Genomic DNA, 19,587 nt, shown 5'->3' on the forward strand with positions numbered 1-19,587 from the left:
ATTTGTCTTCATATAAAAAAAAAAATGAAAAAAATAGTGTAAAAGGTAAATTACAAAGAATTCATTATATCAGATTACTTAGAGAAAAATGGGAACTATTTCAGAAGCTGGAAAATATGATTGGAGGAATTAATTCAAGTCTTTCTCCTTGTAAACTTTTTCTTATGTATACGTATTACAGCAATAACATTACATGTGTTATACACTGCACTTATCCCGATCCAAAAACCCCAAATTATTTGGAGATATTATATGAACTTTAAGAGATTTTGATTAGACCAGATGTGTTTTTTTTTTTTTGGCTGGTGTGGGAAGTCTGTCTTTCAGATTGTGTACATTGAAAATAAGGTCTGTGAGCTTCAAAGCATTTTAAAAACATATATGTTTATTAAGAAAAGAAAAGAAAAAAAAAAAAGCTAGGTTGTTCAATTAAATGGGTTTAATTTTCTGTAAATAAGAATAACACATCATAGATTTGCAACTGTGCACTGACATGCACATATACAATAAATATTCCTTTTTCATTTTTAAACCAATTAATTTTTCAGTTTGAACAAATTCTACGTAAACTTACAGATTTTATTCAGTGTTTCCTTTTAGTAAAATTGAGTATTATAGTATTGATATTTCACTAAATTCAAGAGAGTTAATTTGGTAATTCTTCTATTTTAATTGTAAATGGTACCTTTAATTTAATGTACTGGAAGTTTAATAAAGTTAATAGTCAATTTAACACAGACACCATTTCAAAAAGATCTTATGATAATTTGCACACTACTTCAGTCACTTGAAGTTATATGGGCTCAGTTACATGTACATTTTGATTTCATAAAAAAAATTATGTTATTTATTAAGTTGTTCAAGTTACACTTATGTTATTCAGTTCTCAAAAAAATGTCTAAGCAATGACCTTTTAACTTTATCTATGATGAATTAACTGAAGTGAATGCTATAAAACATCAGTTGAGTATTTCTTGTTCAGGAACTATCAATTGACATAGTGCATATTTGTTTTAAATGACATAACTTGGAGTGCCATAGAGTCTAATTTGGCCTAGTACTGAATGGTCTCTCTTATTTACATGGTAAGCATGAAGTAAAATAATCAATAACATCTACCAGGGGAGGTGCCCTGCTAGACCTTCTCTTCACAAACAGAGAAGGACTGGTGGGAGATGTGGTGGTTGGAAACTGTCTTGGGCAGAGTGACCATGAAATGATAGAGTTCTCCATTCTTGGAGAAGCCAGGAAGGAGACCAGTAAAACTGCTGTATTGGACTTCTGGAGGGCTGACTTTGAACTGTTCAGGACACTGGTTGGTAGAGTCCCTTGGGAGGTGGTTCTGAAGGGCAGAGGAATCCAGGAAGGCTGGGCGCTCTTCAAGAAGGAAATCTTAATGGCGCAGGAGCGGTCTGTCTCCACGTTCCCAAAGATGAGCTAGCATGGAAGAAGACCAGCCTGGCTGAACAGAGAATTGTGGCTTGAGTTTAGCAGGGAATAGAGTGTTTACAATCTTTGGAAAAGAGAGTGGGCCACTTGGGAGGACTATAAGGACATTGCGAGGCAGTGCAGGGACAAAATTAGAAAGGCCAACGGTCATCTGGAGCTCAATCTGGTGACTGCCATCAAAGACAAAAAAAATGTTTTTACAAATACATTAATGCAAAACGGAGGACTAAGGAGAATCTCCAGCCTTTACTGGATGCGGGGGGGAACTTAGTTACGGAAGATGAAGAAAAGGCAGGGGTGCTTAATGCCTTCTTTGCCTCAGTCTTTAGAGACAAAAACAGTTGCTCTCTGGATACCCAGTACCCTCAACTGAGGGAAGGGGATGAGGAGCAGAATGTGACCCTCACTATCCATGAGGAAATGGCTGGCGACCTGCTACGGCACTTGGATGTGCGCAAGTCGATGGGGCCGGATGGGATCCACCTGAGGATACTGAGAGAACTGGCAGAGGAGCTGGCCAAGCTGCTTCCCATAATTTATCAACATTCCTGGCTATCGGGGGAGGTCCCAGTCGACTGGCAGCTAGCAAACGTGATGCTCATCTACAAGAAGGGCTGGAGGGCAGACCTGGGAAACTATAGGCCTGTCAGTTTGACCTCAGTGCCAGGGAAACTCATGGAGCAGATTATCTTGAGTGTCATCACGTGGCACTTACAGGGCAACCAGGTGATCAGGCCCAGTCAGCATTGGTTTATGAAAGGCAGGTCCTGCTTGACAAACCTGATCTCCTTCTATGACAAAGTGACACACTTGGTGGATGAGGGAAAGGCTCTTGATGTGGTCTACCTTGACTTCAGCAAGGCTTTTGACACTGTTTCCCACAGCATTCTCCTCAAGAAACTGGCTGCTTGTGGCTTGGACTGGCGTACGCTTCATTGGGTTAAAAACTGGCTGGATAGCCGGGCCCAAAGAGTCATGGTGAATGGAGTCAAATCCAGCTGGAGGCCGGTCACTAGTGGCGTTCCCCAGGGCTCAGTACTGGGGCTGGTCCTCTTTAATATCTTCATCGATGATCTGGATGAGGGGATCAAGTGCACCCTCAGTAAGTTCGCAGATGACACCAAGTTAGGTGCATGCATCGATCTGCTTGAGGGTAGGAAGGCTCTGCAGGAGGATCTGGATAGGCTGGACTGGTGGGCTGAGGTCAACTGTATGAAGTTCAACAAGGCCAAGTGCTGGGTCCTGCACCTGGGGCGCAATAACCCCGAGCAGAGCTACAGGCTGGGAGAGGAGTGGTTGGAGAGCTGCCAGGTAAAGAAGGACCTGGGAGTATTGGTGGATAGTCGGCAGAATATAAGGCAGCAGTGTGCTCAGGTGGCCAAGAAGGCCAACAGCATCCTGGCTTGCATAAGAAGCAGTGTGGCCAACAGGGCTAGGGAAGTGATTGTCCCCCTGTACTCGGCTCTGGTGAGGCCACACCTCGAGTACTGTGTTCCGTTTTGGGCCCCTCGCTACAAGAAGGACATCGAGGTGCTCGAGTGAGTCCAGAGAAGGGCGACAAAGCTGGTGAGGGGTCTGGAGAACAAGTCCTACGAGGAGTGGCTGAGGGAGCTGGGTTTGTTCAGCTTGGAGAAAAGGAGGCTCGGGGGCGACCTTATCGCTCTTTATAAGTACATTAAAGGAGGCTGTAGAGAAGTGGGGGTTGGTCTATTCTCTCACGTGCCTAGTGACAGGATGAGGGGGAATGGGCTTAAGTTGTGCCAGGGGAGTTTTAGGTTGGATCTTAGGAAGAACTTCTTTACTGAGAGGGTTGTGAGGCAGTGGAATGGGCTGCCTAGGGAAGTGGTGGAATCACCATCCCTGGAGGTCTTTAAAAGACATTTAGATGTAGGGCTTAGGGATATGGTTTAGTCAAGGACTGTTAGTGTTAGGTCAGAGGTTGGACTCGATGATCTTGAGGTCTCTTCCAACCTAGACAATTCTGTGATTCTGTGATTTATGTCCATAGGCCAAGCCCTGCTTCCTTCAGTTTAAATACAAAAAAATTTCCACAAATGCAGTTGTTTTCAACGATAAACTGTGGAAGACTTTAAAAGTGCAGAGAATTTCATTTTCTCATGACAGTACCACATAGACGTTATCATGATAATGCCTAAAGTATTTAGGTAGTTAGATGTATAAATATGATGTAACAACATATCCTACTCTCCTAGAAATAAAAAAAAATCAGTGTTCTCTTTGTCTGAATTTTCTTGCATTTAAGAGAGACTTCAAGTCAAATACCTGCCCATGAATTTTCAAGGCACTATGTTTAGTAGCTTGTTTTGTTAAAATCACTGGCAGATCTCTGCAGTACCTAAAAACCAGAAGTTTTAAGGAAGTGTTTTTAAAGTAGCCTCTTTATATTGCACTACAGAGAAATAATTCCTTTGAATAATACGTGGTATTTACAGTCAAGGTATTTCACACCTAAAAGAAAAAAAGCAGTGGTATGATTTACTAGAAAGCACCCCATTCCTACTGTCAAGGTTTTAATCAAAATCAAAGGCCTTGTGGAGTAATCTAGGTATTTTCTCTTGTGTTTTATTAGTTGTTTTTTGAACTGTAATCCCAGTTATGAGCTAGTAACAAAACTCAGCTGTACATGTGAAACTACCACCTATCACCATCCCTTCAGTCCCAAATAGGATAACCAGAGCATAACTACTGTGAAGCAATACAATTATGAATTTCTTGAGGGGGAAAAAGGAAAGATAAGTGTACGGAAGTCAGCTAACATTGATGCATGGTGGCTACGGCATGCAAAGGGTTAACAAGATTTTCATTTTAGATAGTTGCCGTAGTAACAATCAGAGAGCTCAGCCTGTATCTTTTCTATTTGTGGGGAATGTTTAGATTTACAGAGTAGCTCAGCTTATTATATATCTGCCTTGATTGCTGGATAAGGCTCGTTGATTAAAAACAGAATAAGATGCGCTTTTATAATACCCGGGAAAGCTGCTGTCCCCACCCCCGCCTTGTGTCCCTCTTTGTCCAGGATTCTCCCCACTCCACCAGCCCCAGCTCTTCATGTGGGTGGAGCTGTAAATCAAGTTTCACTTCAACTTTCAGTGAGCAGAGGCCGGTGTTGCCTGCACAGCATGCGGCACGAGTCACTGGTCCTGGCAGTAGTTTTCTACTTCTAGCAGAAAGAGGTTTTGCACTGCTTGGCCTTCAAGCCATGCTGCATCCCATGCTGGATGTAAGTGTTGCTGCTTATGTTTGATGTCATGGCTTGTTCACATTCCAGAGCTTAGAGAAAAAAAAAAAAAAAAAAAAAAGGCTGATGATGTACCTCAGCAGGGGAAGGAAGAGGACAAGTTTCCAAGTGTTCATCACCCTCAAAATCAGCAGGAGCTGCCAGAGGCTCCCGGACTCCACAGACATAGAGAGGCTTTGGATCCTTCTGCCTTAGAGATTTACAAAAAACACTTGGAGATGGTCCTGGGCACCCTGCTCTGAGTGTCCCTGCTTGAGCAGGGGTGGCACCAGGTGGCCTCCAGAGGGCCCTGCCAGCCTCAGGCACTCTGATTCTGTGACGTGGCCACCTTCCTGAAATGTGTTAATGGGCTCTGAGCTTGTGAAAATCAGGCCAGTGCTCGTCATTCATTTATTTTGCTTAAAAACTGAGTTTACTTGTGAGGGACGTGGTGGGGAACCGTGTGTGCAAGGTTGCAGTAATGCTCCCGCGGGGCAGCTGCCAGGCAAGATGAAGGTACCACGCTACAAACAGCCCCAGACCTCACCTGAGGGCCCTATCTCTGGAGAGCAGGAGAAAAACCCTGTTTGGTTTGTTTTGCCAGGTTCAAGTCTGCCATGAACAGCTGCTGCCAATTAGTGCCAAGTGATATGTGGTAGTTGTTTGAAACAGAGAGGGTGGCTGGAGTACTGTAGCATTTTAATGCCAATTTCTGTGGCAAGAATAAGAGAAATTCTGGTATAAAGTTGTATGAAGTCCTGTAGTTTGATAGCCAGGACTTCTCTGATTCTGCCAATTTCTAAAGCTTTTGCTGTTTCAGGGTTTGATTTTTCAGGCCACCGATGCTGCTTGTGTTGTTAGGCTGCTTTCTTGGCTGCATAGCACATGCACTGAAGAGGGGCTTTCTTTTCCTTTTATTGACTTCACTTGGGTATTGAAGTACTAAAAACATTTGGAAACCCTTTTTTTTTTTTTCTTTTTTCCTTTGATCAGGTGTATGAAAATTGATTTGGAAATTTTATTGGAAGAAGAAGGGATCTGATTTGATTTTCTTTGAAATGGTAAAGGAAAAATTACATTGTTGAATTAAAAATCATTATTTGTGACACTGGTCCAAACTAACAGTGGAACAGATCTCCAATTACTTAAATTCAGTCCACAACGCAGCTTGGTTCCTATCATATGCTATGAGTTTTTATTTCATAGGAGAAAACAAACAAACAAACAAAAAACTTGCCTCTTATGAACTGGGTGTAAATTTGTTACTCTTCTGGATGCTCCCTACTTTTGAAAGTTTGCCTATTTCCATTTGGGGACCTTTGCTTGGACTTAGGATCCTAAACAGAGACTTCAGCTCAGGAGGGGTCCTTTTAGAGAACTGAGCCGGTGTGGTTTGAGCAGCTGAAATTGTAGAATGGGGACTGGCAGGAGTTCGACACCTATATTTTGTGACCATAAATGTACCCATCTATTCCATTAATTTTTGCTGTATCTATACATGTAAGTGAAATGGATCCTTCAGTTCATTTTCAGCAAGCTGAACAAGCTGCATCACCCTATATCAATACCCACATTTAAACCTGGGATACCAGTCTGTGTATATTCATCAGTCCCTGAAACAAATGTCAGTTCATAGTAATTTCTTGGTGCATAGAACTTCAAAAAATCGCCCCCCCCCACCCCCTTTCTTTTTTTTTAAACTGAGGAAAGCATCCTTTAAGTAAACTTGCCAAGCTGTCAGCTTCTTTGTCTATTGTTATTTGGTCCAAGTGATAATTTACTTTTTTGAGTTCCTAAACTATGAAGAAACGGGAGGGGGGTGGGTTTTATTCATTGTTATTTTCAAGTTATAAGCATAACACTAGGTCCCTGCCTTCCTTTTAGTCCTCCTTTTATGTGTAAATGCTTCAGAAGTATATAAATTAATTCTACAAGTAAAATATATTATTTTGGAACAGTTTTTACTTCTAGAAAGTCTTTTACCCTTACACCCAGCTCCATTGTCTTCAAAACCAAAAGCCTGAAAATAGCATTCCTACACTACTTCTTTGTTTCCAGATTTTAAGATCTATTATGCGTAGTGTAGTGCATAATCATAATTATGCATTCATGATGATGTTTGTACTGGCTTAACTCAGGAATAGTGTGAGAAAGCTAATCTCGAAGCTACAGGCTGTTTTCCTGCACTTTAGATTCTGATCTGAGCTGTTTGTTGAGTCTTGCTGGAACCAGAACCCCTCGTTCACCAGTTCTGCTGCTGGACTTTCCATCATTATCTCCCGTCCCAGTGAAGGACCTTCACCCATTCCTTTACAACTTCTTTTTTTTAAATGTAAACGTGCATTGTTGCAGCTCTTCGTCATGCTGCATATAATCAGTGCACTGAAGTAACTTAGATGAGAGCTTTCTATTAAACTATTTTCCTTATGAAATCTATATTGTTATATTTTTTTTTCCACTAATGATATGTAAGAAGAGAGTTTCAGTAGAATATTTATTTTTATCTTTATTTTTACATGAAAATATTACATGTGTTTTACAAAATTTTAACCAGTTAAAGGAAACATTATAAACCTCTACCTTTGATAAACCAGGAAATAGAAACTGTACTCAGAAGTGAATAGAGAATAATCCAAAATTCTAATTCTTTATAAACTTTTGCATCAATATTTGTATGTGTGTAAGTTAATTCCTCTCCTTATTACCTGTAAACAAGAAAGCATTGAGTAATATTGAAAATCACAGATGAAACCTTGTTCTAGTTTATTTTTACCATAAGCAGTCAAGAATCATTCGCAATGCAGCAGTGTACCAAGCAGCAGCACACTCACAGATGATAATTTAAACTTTTTTTTTTTTTTTTTTTTTTTTTAATGGACAAAATTAGCTGATTTTAAAGGTATTCTTAGGAAGATTGTCCTTGATTTTACATCAAGAAGACGATTTTATGTTATTCTGGGTGGGTGGCTCAGTTTCTTCCATTTACTATGATACTCTCTGGGTAAAAAATATCCTTGTGACTGCTTAATAGTGTTGGAATTTTCTACATGAAGATGTAAGGAGGAATTAGGTTTTACCCCATAATTATATATGAAATCAGTGTTAAAATACAGTTGTAATCATATCCTTTCATATCCCATGGCCACACATTTGATACAGTACATTGGAAGGTCAGAATACTTAGCTGAGTATACACCCCTTGAGACTCAACAGATGTACAGATATGCGGCCTAATCCAAAAAACGCATTCATAAGTCTGGAAGATCAGAATTGAGCCTTAATTCTCTAAAGGACTACCGCAATGTTGTGTGGTCCTTTCATCCAAATTAGAATGATTCATTATGTCTAGTCCATTAGCACCATCGGGGATAGGTGTGGGCAATAAAATCTGCATTTGGATTTCTAAATATGTCAAGGATAATCTTAAAATGAGATAAACTGTGATGTTTTAACTGAACTAAAAATAATTAATCAAAGTCATACACATAGACTTCTGGTTGTTGAATCGTGCATTAAACATATCTTAAATGATTATGCTGTCTTAACAAATATAAAACCTAGTTTTGAAACTTGCGCAGAGGACTGTATATTGGATTTACGTTGTTACTTAAACTAACATGTTTCCTGTTGGTAAAGATCTCTCTATATAAATACTTAATAAAAACGTACAGAAAAATATTTTCAAAATTGGGAAGAAAAGCACAGAATACTTTTTGTCTCCTATTTCTATTCCAAATTAATTGAGTAGGAATTTATGTAATATTTTGTCTGTGTGTGTAACACTGAAGCTCAAGTATTGTGTCACATATCATCAAGAGAATTACGTTATAATACCTAATCCATCGACTAAAATACCTTCGTATTAAACAAGTATTTTATAAAAGGCCTCAATATTCATTGGAAATATAATCCTAATAGAGCTCCACTGGATTATTTATTAAACATATTGTTTGGTTATGTGTGGAGAATATTTTATTTTCTATCTTTCTAGTTTTGGAAAAAAAAAAAAAAGAAATTAAGCAATATTATCTTTTACCACTGCTAAAGCACTTATTCACTTTCCATGATAAGAACATTAACTTTTCTAAAGTGAAATATACAACCTCTGTTTTCAGTTACAGACAAAGTAATAATAAAATATAATAAGCAGAATCTATAACTAATAACTAATTTACAGTCACATGTAATGGAGAGTTTATAGAGGGCTTCTGCATCTCTCTTTATTTTTGTATTTTTGTGGTTTCCTCAGATAAAAATAAATTCTTATATATATGAAATTTGAACTTCTGGAAATGATGGTTTAAATTATACATTCTAGTATAAAAACATAAAAGTACAAAAGATAAAAACTGTTGACTGTACATCCCAGAATTTAATCTCAGCCCATCCAGTTTAAGTTAGATGTTTGCAAATGTGCTGCTAAACCTTACTGAGTGGAGTACTCATCTATTTAATGCGAAAGATGTTTAACAAAAGTTAAAGGATTCATGCTCAAGCAAATTCACTTGAAAATCATTTACTGGCAAATGGTCTCATTGCTAGAAACAAAGACCTAATTCTCAGTGTAGGCAATAATTTACAACATGGAAATTAACCCAGTAGGAAGAATGTAGTGATAATTCAGGGTGAAAGTGTGCAAGCAGCATTGCATTATATCTTGTCTAAAGATAAGTTATATGTAGTCTGATTTCATCTGTACAGGTGCATGTCATCTGTGAAATAGTATTAGCAAAAGTATTCGACTTCAAAGTAAAACGGAAAGGTTCAACACCCATGGCAGTACCAGAGCACTAAGACACAATTGCATGTACATGCTACTCACTGGTATCAACTTACCAGAACTCAGAAATCCTTGCTAATTATATTAATGATAATCACAGCATCAACTAAGAATGTAGTTTCCTGCTGCAAGTATGTATAACTATAACCATACAGTGTATATACTGCTTTCCCAAAGAATCAAAAGAACTAAACAGAGAGTAATAGGGGAAATACAACCAAAAAGTCATTGGAGGAGTGATAGCAAAATACGTTGCCATCCTTCCAGTGGTCTTTGGGAAAAAGAAGAGTTGTCTAGACATAGTTAGATGGGTATATATGAAATGGAGGAAAGACAAAGGTAGGAGGACAGGGCAGGAGAGGAGCAGCTGTGAAGCCAGTGTGAAGAGACTATTTAGAATGGAAGGGCCAGTTATAAAGCACATCAACTTGGGCAGTAAGGGAGGGGGAAGCTCAATAAGTAAGTGTTCAGAGAGTTTCTGTCTTTCGCATTCCTGTTCCTTGGTTGTCACATCCTCCAGGACCAAATGACAGGCCACAGAAGGAATGTCCTTGAACACTCATCTGGGACCTGTTGTCCAAGATTTGTGGTTCAAGCTACAGATTAAGTATTTTAAACTTTCATAGTTCTGGGGAAGACTTTGAATATACATTCCAAAAGTATCCCAGATATTTATATATTTATATATATATATATTTATATATGTATACATATAGTTTTTTTACATTAAATTTGTATTTAAAATATATATATATTTCTTTATTTTGCTCAATTTATAAGTTTGAGTGACCGATCTTAACAGCATTTTACACTCATAAACTTTTTACATGAATCTCCATTATTCTTCCATTAATACCTGTCTGAATTTAGGAGAGTGGAACATCACTCTATATTTGATATATTAAGTATAAGGGTTAGTGTTTTATGAGTAGACCCTGAATATCCTGATCCTGGCCATGTTAGGCTTCTCAAAATGCAGGAAGAGGGAAGTGAAGTATGAATGTGCTCTCATAAGTCTCCACTGAAGCCTTGGCACATGGCATGTTTGAGGAGAACCACTGCTGGGACTGAAGGAAAGAATAGCCTCCATGCACAGCTCCAGGAAGCTAAGCTGTGCTTCTACAGCCCTGGATCTGCAGAATGCAAGTATGGCTTGAAATTATATTTCCAGCCCTCCAAAAGCTTCTAATTCAGTGCTGAGCTTTGCAATTAGAATTCTATAAAAATATCACAGCAATACCATTATTTACTGAATCCTTATCTTCAGATTATATAGAACAAGCTAAGGTTGCTTTTTTGATGGCCATTATTTTATACCTAAATTATGGTGAGATTAGATTTGCTTTTTTTTTTTTTTTTTTTTTTTTTTAGATTTGAAAAAGATGCATTCCAGATAGGTAACAAAATGATCTCAATATTTATCATTCATTTAGCTTGCATTAAGGACATTTTTCACCAGGCATGTTTGACATTAATAAATAATTTGGAATCATATCGAAGTCATGACAAGTGTTGGAAAATATTAATAGACCTAGGGTGTATCTTTTTTGTTTGAATATTTTCTTTGCTCTTTGTGAGTTTTTGTGGATGGATGTATGGTAAAATGTATGTTCAGCTTTGTCACTTGACAAGTGATGATCTCTTGGGGTAAACACCAGGGCTTCTCAGTTGCAGGGAATCCCAGCTGTCTTTTGGGATTCCATCTGTGTGTACATTTCTTTTTCTTTCTTTTTTTTTTCTGATTTTTTTTCTGGAGTCTTTGTTATGTTTTGTTTTATTTTTGTCTGTTTGTTTATTTGTGTTTGAACCATTTAAAGGCTTTGGTTTTTTCTACAGACTCTTCAGATATTACCAACTATCTTTCTTCTACTATCACCACAAAAAATAAAGGTGAAGAAATAAAGAGACTGCCTGTGCAGATAAGAGAAATCCCCAAATAAATAGCCAAATGTAAAATGTAATATATAGACCAAGAGTGATGCAAGCTGTTTCACAACCTGCTGGTCTGCAGATGCAGTACTGCTGTGTTAACTTCCAGTGCTACATAACAAGAATCTAGAGTCCTGGGTAGAAAAAGGCATAAGGACTTTGTCATGCCTGCCTTGTCCAAGATCATGGGAAGTCACATTGACTCCTCCTTTTCTCCATCACTAGTTTCATGGCCCATCACAGGCAACAATTTGTTCATCTTCCTTTGTCCAGTTAGCATGGCAGAACACCAGGTACATCTGTGCAGGTAAACAGGCGCATGTACTCTTCATCTATCTGTAAACACAGAATGATACTCAAACAGTCCTCTGAAACAAGGGATCCTGTAAAGTTGTGAAGTAGTAACTAAAACAGTTATAAAATTTCTCTTGCATTTAGGATCTCACTGACAGACATAGTAGTGTGGGAGGGTGTTGTGAAAACTAAAATTCCAGTGTAATTTTACAATTCCAGGTTAGGTGGAAACTGAAATTTCTTTGCTTTAATTGGTTTATCATTGGCATGGAACCATGACACTGAAATCTTCCCCACATCTCAGATCTCATGTGAATAGAGAGGAGTTGCCTTCACATGTCTAGCAGAGAAAGCTGGGGCACCATGGAGTGCTGTCATAGGCCTTGACTGGCAGCCCTTGAGATAAATATTATTCTAAGACTGAATCCTTGTTGGAAAAAGAGAAGAGCTTCAGGAAAGCTGCAGAAATAGAAACTGAAAAATGGTCCAGCTAACTGCACATGTTTGTGGACCTAGCTCCACAAAAATGTGACTAAGTCTGTTTGTCCACTGGATTGTTTGGATGGCTTTGTCTTATGATGACCTTTTCTAATGTTTTTTTTAACCAATTGTGTTGAAGAAATACATGAAGAGAGTCAATGTAAGTTTGAGGTGATATGGTGGAGTTAGCACCCTTCTTGTTATTCAAAGACGTCTTGGAACAAATATTAATTAATTAGAGATAGTTTGAGACCTATGCAAATCTCTTCTGTTACTCAGTCCAGAATGACCTCTTAGAAGACCTTCCCAACTGCACTGATTTGATGAGCTTATAAAGTTTTGCTGTATTGAGTGTGGTGACCACCAAAGGTCAATTTAACCTCTTGAGAGGGGATGTTCTGCAAATTCAGCATGTCAGAAGATACGTCAACCCTGTGATGATCAAACTGAATTTAAAATGAATTTCAAAGCAGAAACCTCCCTGTGTGTATTAACTGGTGTTTTTGTATAGCAGACACATATATGAAGTCACCTGAGGTATATTTACAGCTCTCCTTCCAGTACAATCATTTTTTTAATTGGCTATTGAAAGTAAAACTGCACTGTGGGGCATTAGAATTTTCTACAAGGTCATGAAGATATTTTGGTAATGTTTTATCATTTATGGGAATGCAGACTCTTTGGAAGTTTTACAAAATCTGTTTGTGGGAACCAGAAGAAATTAGAAGCAAAGCCCTTGAGTATCTTAAGTCTCCAGCAGTTTGTCTCTGTTTTGGCAAGAGTACTTCAAAGAGGTAGTTTTGTCATTTTAAAAGAAAAAATTAGGTGAAGATAGAAATGCAGTGATTTTTCAATGAACAGTCCATCTCCTTAAATAACATTAAACACTTTTTGGAAAGTTATGCCTGGAACAGGGTAGTTATATCACAGAGACTCACTGAACATCAGCTTAGTACCTATTTCTTCCTCTGGCACAGCTTCTTAGGAAGCAGCTAGCAATGATAGGCATTTGACATCAGAATTTAAATGATTTCAAACAACTTGCTCATACCATATTTCCCTTCAATGTGGGGCTTTCCTCGAGTTTTTGCCAGGCCACACACATCATATGTTAGAAACCTTTTCAGGGAAGACCCCATCTAAAGTTACCTTGTCAGCACTGATTCCTTTTAGCTAGAGTGCAAAACTATTTTCAGCCCTCTGTGATGGCTATTTTTATCTCCATTAACCTCTTGACTGAATATAAACATTTATTGAGGGTTACCTCCCTTGTTTGTCCAGTTGCTTCAAAGGTTAGTAAAAAGCGGATGCCTGTCTGACCACTTTTATCCTCATTAGCTGATTCTAATTGTTCCCTGAGAAATCACAATTTTGACCCTGTTTGTCCTTGTCAAAGTTGTCTGGTTATGGCATGTATGAAGACATTAGCAGAAATTGCATTTTCAAGAGAAAATTATTCAAGTGTAGAGCATACATTTACCTAACACAGAGCAGTGAATGATATTGCAGCTTTATGATATGCCCCTGTTTCCAAAATTTGAGGTGCCTGTTGTATGGCCCCATGGACACCTGTGTTAGCAGATGATGTTCTGGTGAGCTTTGTAGCAGTTTGCAGCAGTTCTTTTGGAGAGAGAAATACAATTTTGTTTTTTAAAGTCTTATTTTTTAAGCAGTTGTAATATTCTTGCTGCTTTGTCAAGAAAGCAAGAATATTGCAACTGCATTTTTTAAGGTACCCTTCTTAAGATGGAGATGTTCATAATAGCACTGCAAAAAATATAGCATGAATTAGTTGAAGCTCTCCACCCTCCCATTCCCACCCCTATTTTGGGAATGACCAACTAAATGTTACAGTAAAACAAATACTTATGAATTACAGGGTGATCTTCATAGTACTCTCTGAGAACATTAGCATACTTCAATTCAAGTGGGATGGCGACTCACAAGTAGAAACCTGTCATGAAGAACATTTTGCCCTGCCAATTTTCAAGCCATGAAAGACCTTTTTTACATGCCTCACTTGGTGGATATCAGTTGTGGTTGTGAGGTTGGAGCAAAGCACCTAGCAGGTCTCAATCAGGTGTCTCAGATAGACAGGTCCCAGGCTTCACAGGTTGTAACCAGTGCCTTAAATCCCACAGACACTTAGTGCAGATTAAAAAGCACTGGTGTAATGTGCTCAAAGCACGATATCCTGCTTTACAAGCGGGTTGCTGCATTCTGCACCAGCTTCAGCTTTCAAATGGATTTAAAATGTAGCCTCAGGTATAGCGCATTGCAGTAGTCTAATCTTGAGGTGATAAAGGCATGACTGATTTAACCATAGCTTCTTGTTATCTTGGGCTGGGGTCTTTTCATTTTAACCATTTTAGGGAAATGGCCTTTCCTGAATCAGCAAGCTTTCTTCAATTCTTACTATGTAATAAGCCACAAGAAGAGCAAGCCTTTGTTAGTGATGAACACCTCCTATGAACATATGAACCTCACAGGATGCCAGACCCCAAGAACTGCTGTGGTGATCCTGACTCATCTTACAGCTCACACAATACGCCTCTGAGCTACTTCAAAGAGAAGCCATTGCCCATATCCCTTAGTGGAGCTGCCAAGCTTTACAAGCAGCCAGGGCCTTGTGAGGTTTTGCTTTCATATTAGAAATTTATTTACATATCTATACAGCTTGGAAGCAGAGCTATCGGAGAGTGGGAAATTCTTTTGAGGTGTCCACTGGCTCTTCTGGACTAGTGAAGCTGTGAGATGAAACACCCCGTTTCTCCTCCAGCCTATCTGTGGTGCCTAGTGAACATTCACAGCTGCTGGACTGATTACAAGCTTTACTGCCAAGCTGACCTGGAAGCTAATTTAGTGATCTCCTTGTAGTTCTTTAAGTTCCAAAAAACCCTGTAAACAGGGGACAGCAAAGTGGACATGCATCCTGAGTGCTGGTGCTCGCTCTACCTTCTTCATATCAGAATGGATGAGGCACCAGCCTGGGCTCATCATGTTGTCTAGCAGAAAATGGGGCAGTGATCTCGTCCTTTCCTTTCCCTTCCCTTCCCTTCCCTTCCCTTCCCTTCCCTTCCCTTCCCTTCCCTTCCCTTCCCTTCCCTTCCCTTCCCTTCCCTTCCCTTCCCTTCCCTTCCCTTCCCTTCCCTTCCCTTCCCTTCCCTTCCCTTCCCTTCCCTTCCCTTCCCTGCCCTGCCCTGCCCTGCCCTGCCCTGCCCTGCCCTGCCCTGCCCTGCCCTGCCCTGCCCTGCCCTGCCCTCCAACTTAAAAAATAAACTTGTTTGAATGTCTGAATAATTTATGGCATATTTTGGAAAGTCTACTGCCTGGATAGTATTGCACTATTGGTTGATTGCACTTGGAATTACCAGAGACTGAGAGCACATACAAGCGCAAAAGCCATGTTAAAGACTAGACTGAAATGGTAAGTGGAGAAATTTAGCCTGTGGTGGGAACATGCCCTGGCTCTCCTCTTCCTTATTGCTATGCAGTCATGGTTGCTCTTGTGGTTGTGCTAAAGCTTGTATTTAGTGTAGGCATGATTCTCAGATCTCTGAAGAATAGTCACTCTTCCTTGTCTCAATAGCAGCCTTATGCTGTTTTGGTGTAAATGACACTACAATCTAGGCTTCTCTATACTAGGATACCAAAATGATATTTTGATTACCTTTCATTTTATTCCTTGTATTTCTTTTTCAGTTCATGCCTCATTCTTATCATTTATTTTCTGAGCAGCCCATATGTAAATAATTTGCACTGATTTCATAATTGGCAATCTCAGGCTTCTTGATAGTTTATATATGAACTTAAGAACACTGGAAAGAAAAAAAAAAAAAAAAGGCTTCTTACCCAACCAATTAGAACAGAGTTTTAAATCCAGATTCCAAAGGTATGCAGTAGGTAGGGATTACTCTGGTAATACTGCACACATGCAAACACACTTTCTGCAGCTTCGGGTATGAAATGCAATTGAGACATAGGATGTCTCTGTTTTCAGAATTTTTACTGTAGATAGTTGTGTTGGCACTAGCTTTTACCTTTTTTTACTAATTTAATTCTCCTTTCATATTTATTTCTTCCCAAACTTCTGAAAGATTGAGAATGTCATGTAGTTTATATAGAAGTATGACTTATGCAAAAACATCAGCATGAAAAATGAAAAATATGAATGCAAATTAAACAATAGATACTACATTTGATAAAACAGTATTAGTGAAGAAACAGATCAAAAATCAACTGAAAAATATGAGAAACTGTGACTTTCAATACCTTTCTTTCATCATCTTTTCAAAAATATCAACATACAGTGTTATATTAAATATATTATTATATAAGATCATGAAGTTAACCTTATGTAATATTATGAATTTTATCTTATGTAAGTGAAAAGTTTAAATTATGTCTTATTTTCATGGGAATATAGCATGTTATGTGGTAACACGTATACTTCGCTGCATCTACAATTGTGTGATTCTGTGATTTCTAGAATAGTCACAGATGATATATATGGCTGATGCATCTGGAATGTGAAAATATGCTTTCATTTATCTCAAAAATGTTAACTCATTTACTCATACAGCATATCACCAATAGAATCTAGCCAACTGGAATTATTGATGGAATGAAGAATAATCAAATCTCTTTTAAAAAGCTGGAAAGTCTTAAAGAGAATTATATCCTGGATTAAAATAAATAAATAAATAAATAAATAAATAAATAAATAAAATAGATAAATAAATAAGTAAGTAGAAGTTTTGTGGTGATTGTTTTACTTTTTTTTTGTGTGTGTGGTTTTATGTTTGATACAGAGAAAAAGAACTGTGAATGCTGAATGTCTAAGTGGCATTTCAGCGCCACTTACTGAAGAAAAAATTCAGGATCAGACACAGCTTTTTTTGCCATTTGATTAGCAAAAGGAGCTACGTGTAAAGAAGTTTGAGCTCTTTGCCTTGTCTCCTCAAATACAAAAGTCTCTAATTATGGTATCTAAAATATACACAGGAGATGGTTTCGATAAATGTGCATCTCCTTGCCTGTAAGCCTTCCAGGTGCAATGGATGTTATACTTCTGTGTGTTTGAATTCGTTAATGCAATTTATTTTACAGTCTTTTTGGAGACAAAGTGTACTGAGTCATTAGCATTATTATTATTATTTTAGAGTTACTAAAATCACACATCAACAGCTCACAAAAGGGGAAAAATTCCATTATCCATTCAGAACTATTTCCTATGATAATACAGATGTTACCCAGGACAGATCTTTGAAATGGATACTGATTCTTTAAATTCTTTCCTGTCTGTTTCAGGAAATAGTGAGATCCTGCTGATAATGAAGTACAATGTGTCTAAAGTTCACTTCTAAACAGTTGGTTCTTTGCTGTGAAAGTCATCTGCATTCCCTTTATAATTCACAGCCACCAGAGATCTGCTTAATCTTGGAGATCTGATCCAATATCATTCAGAAAAATCCTTGATAACAGTTTCACCATTCAATCAATGAAAGAACCAAAGCTTACTGCTTATGTCTTAAAAAAAAAAAAAAAAAAAAAAAAAAAAAAAAAGAAAAGAAAAAAAAAAATCCCGAGGCAGTGGAATAAGACCTTGGCAAATAACCTTATGGGTTTGGAGATTTTGTTGTTGGTAAATAAAATGATTATTACTATTATTATTCAAGTTCTTAATCAAGGCAAGCAAATGGCATCTGTTTGTTATCATCCTTCCTACAGAAGACAAAGGCTTCTGTCCCTATGGTACTGACTGCTGGCCCCAAGTGGTTGCTGGATGTGACTTGGCAAGGAGTAGAAGACAACAAAAACAACTGCATTGTGTACAGCAAAGGTAAACACAAACTGATTTTTGCTCTACTTTCTTGTGCTGGGTATTGATGCAAAAATATACCTGTTGCATAACATGACAATGGACTAGTTTGTTTTCCTTTAAGTGGAATAGTTTTCATTCTGTTTTTGCTACCATGTTCTTGTTATGCTTTTTTTTTTTTTTTTTTTCTTTTCTTTTAATGGTATAAAAACACCACATGGTGTCTGTACTGTACTTACTGTTTTATAAACACAGAAGGATGTCAGCTGATGTGACTTACTACCCATTTCCCTCTGAGAACTAGAGCCTCTTGGCAAACCTCAGTAAAATCTATACACTTTAAATAGGTGAATGCAGTAACATTTTATAGGACATAGCAGATAGCATTTCTCCATGTTACATTACATTATAGATTCCTATCTGAAATTATCCTTTATAAGGAGAATTTGAACTTGATTGGTCTATGATAAAACTTCATGTGTGCAGGGTAATAGAAGATAACTGGAAACGGATTTCAGGGTTTTAACCTCTGACATTCCAGCCCATGTATGATGATGCTCCACTGTAATGCATTGGCTAAGGGGAATGCATGTCATTTCTGTCTTATGCTAGTTGTCTGTTTATGTGAGATTTGCTCAAGCCAGTATGAGTTCTTACAAGGCCTTCAAGACATGCTTTGTCTAACCTACCACATCTAAAAGCTACTTTGGTTTGAGACTTTTGCCTTTACTCAAAGAGTCTTGAGTTCAGTCCATTGTGTGAGGGACTACGTACCATACTGTTTGGTCAGTCACTGTGAAAGCTTTGTAAAATGCAGTTATGATATCATTACAGTATGTTAAAAATAACACTTGAATGAATGCACAGAACAAGAATAACTTATTTAGTATAGCTGTTTTTGGCATTCCTGCTGAAGATCAGGTTGCAAAACTATGACTTTCCTTCCTTGTATTTCAATCACCAATCTCAGCACTTTGTGAATACTTCAGAAAATGCACTGTTCTTGTTTAATTTCTTTTAGGTTTTATTTCTAACCAAACAGACCTACTGAGATCAAAGATTTGTTTGCTGAGGCAACTTAGTGACCATTTCAGCGTACAAGCATCCAGGCAAATAAGCACCCATATCAATATATTAACATACAAAACACTAATCATAACATCAAAGACTCCTAAAAACTTACTAGAAACAATTACAACTTGTTCCTATAATCATTGCAATTTATACACTTATAAGAGGATTGCTTTTAAACTGCCACAAGCCTTTGAAAGTTGAAACGCTGAAAACAGGGAATTTGCATGTTAAAAATGAGTTGCACACCAGGGTCTTATAAATTCTCTCTATTATAATTACAGAATGCCAACACATTCATTCTGCAACCTGAAACACCTGCAGTACTAGAGAACTGGGCTCATATCTAAAAAGGGTTGAGCTGCCCTTCCTTCTGATTGCTGCCCAGGTGAAAGAAGTTGCAAAGTGCTCTAATACAGGGAAGCTTTTCTCCTGAATACTGAACTGCAATTTGCTATTCATAGTAATAAATGTGGTTCACAGGCAAACTTTTCTGCAACAAATTTTTAATGTAATGGGAAATTA

At 38.0% G+C, this 19,587-nt stretch overlaps 1 protein-coding gene across 3 annotated transcripts in view; it reads left to right on the forward strand.

Annotated features, from left to right (window-relative positions):
* Window positions 1–19,587, forward strand: part of ZFPM2 (zinc finger protein, FOG family member 2) — a 321,808-nt gene that overhangs the window by 193,890 nt on the left and 108,331 nt on the right. For all 3 annotated transcript variants that reach the window (XM_084511800.1, XM_084511801.1, XM_084511802.1), the window contains one exon: window positions 17,901–18,012. In XM_084511800.1, coding sequence (XP_084367926.1) covers window positions 17,901–18,012 — 112 coding nt within the window. The remainder of the gene's footprint in view (window positions 1–17,900; window positions 18,013–19,587) is intronic.

The sequence above is a fragment of the Aythya ferina genome, assembly GCF_964211825.1.
Source record: "Aythya ferina genome assembly, chromosome: 2".
Taxonomy (NCBI): Eukaryota; Metazoa; Chordata; class Aves; order Anseriformes; family Anatidae; genus Aythya; species Aythya ferina.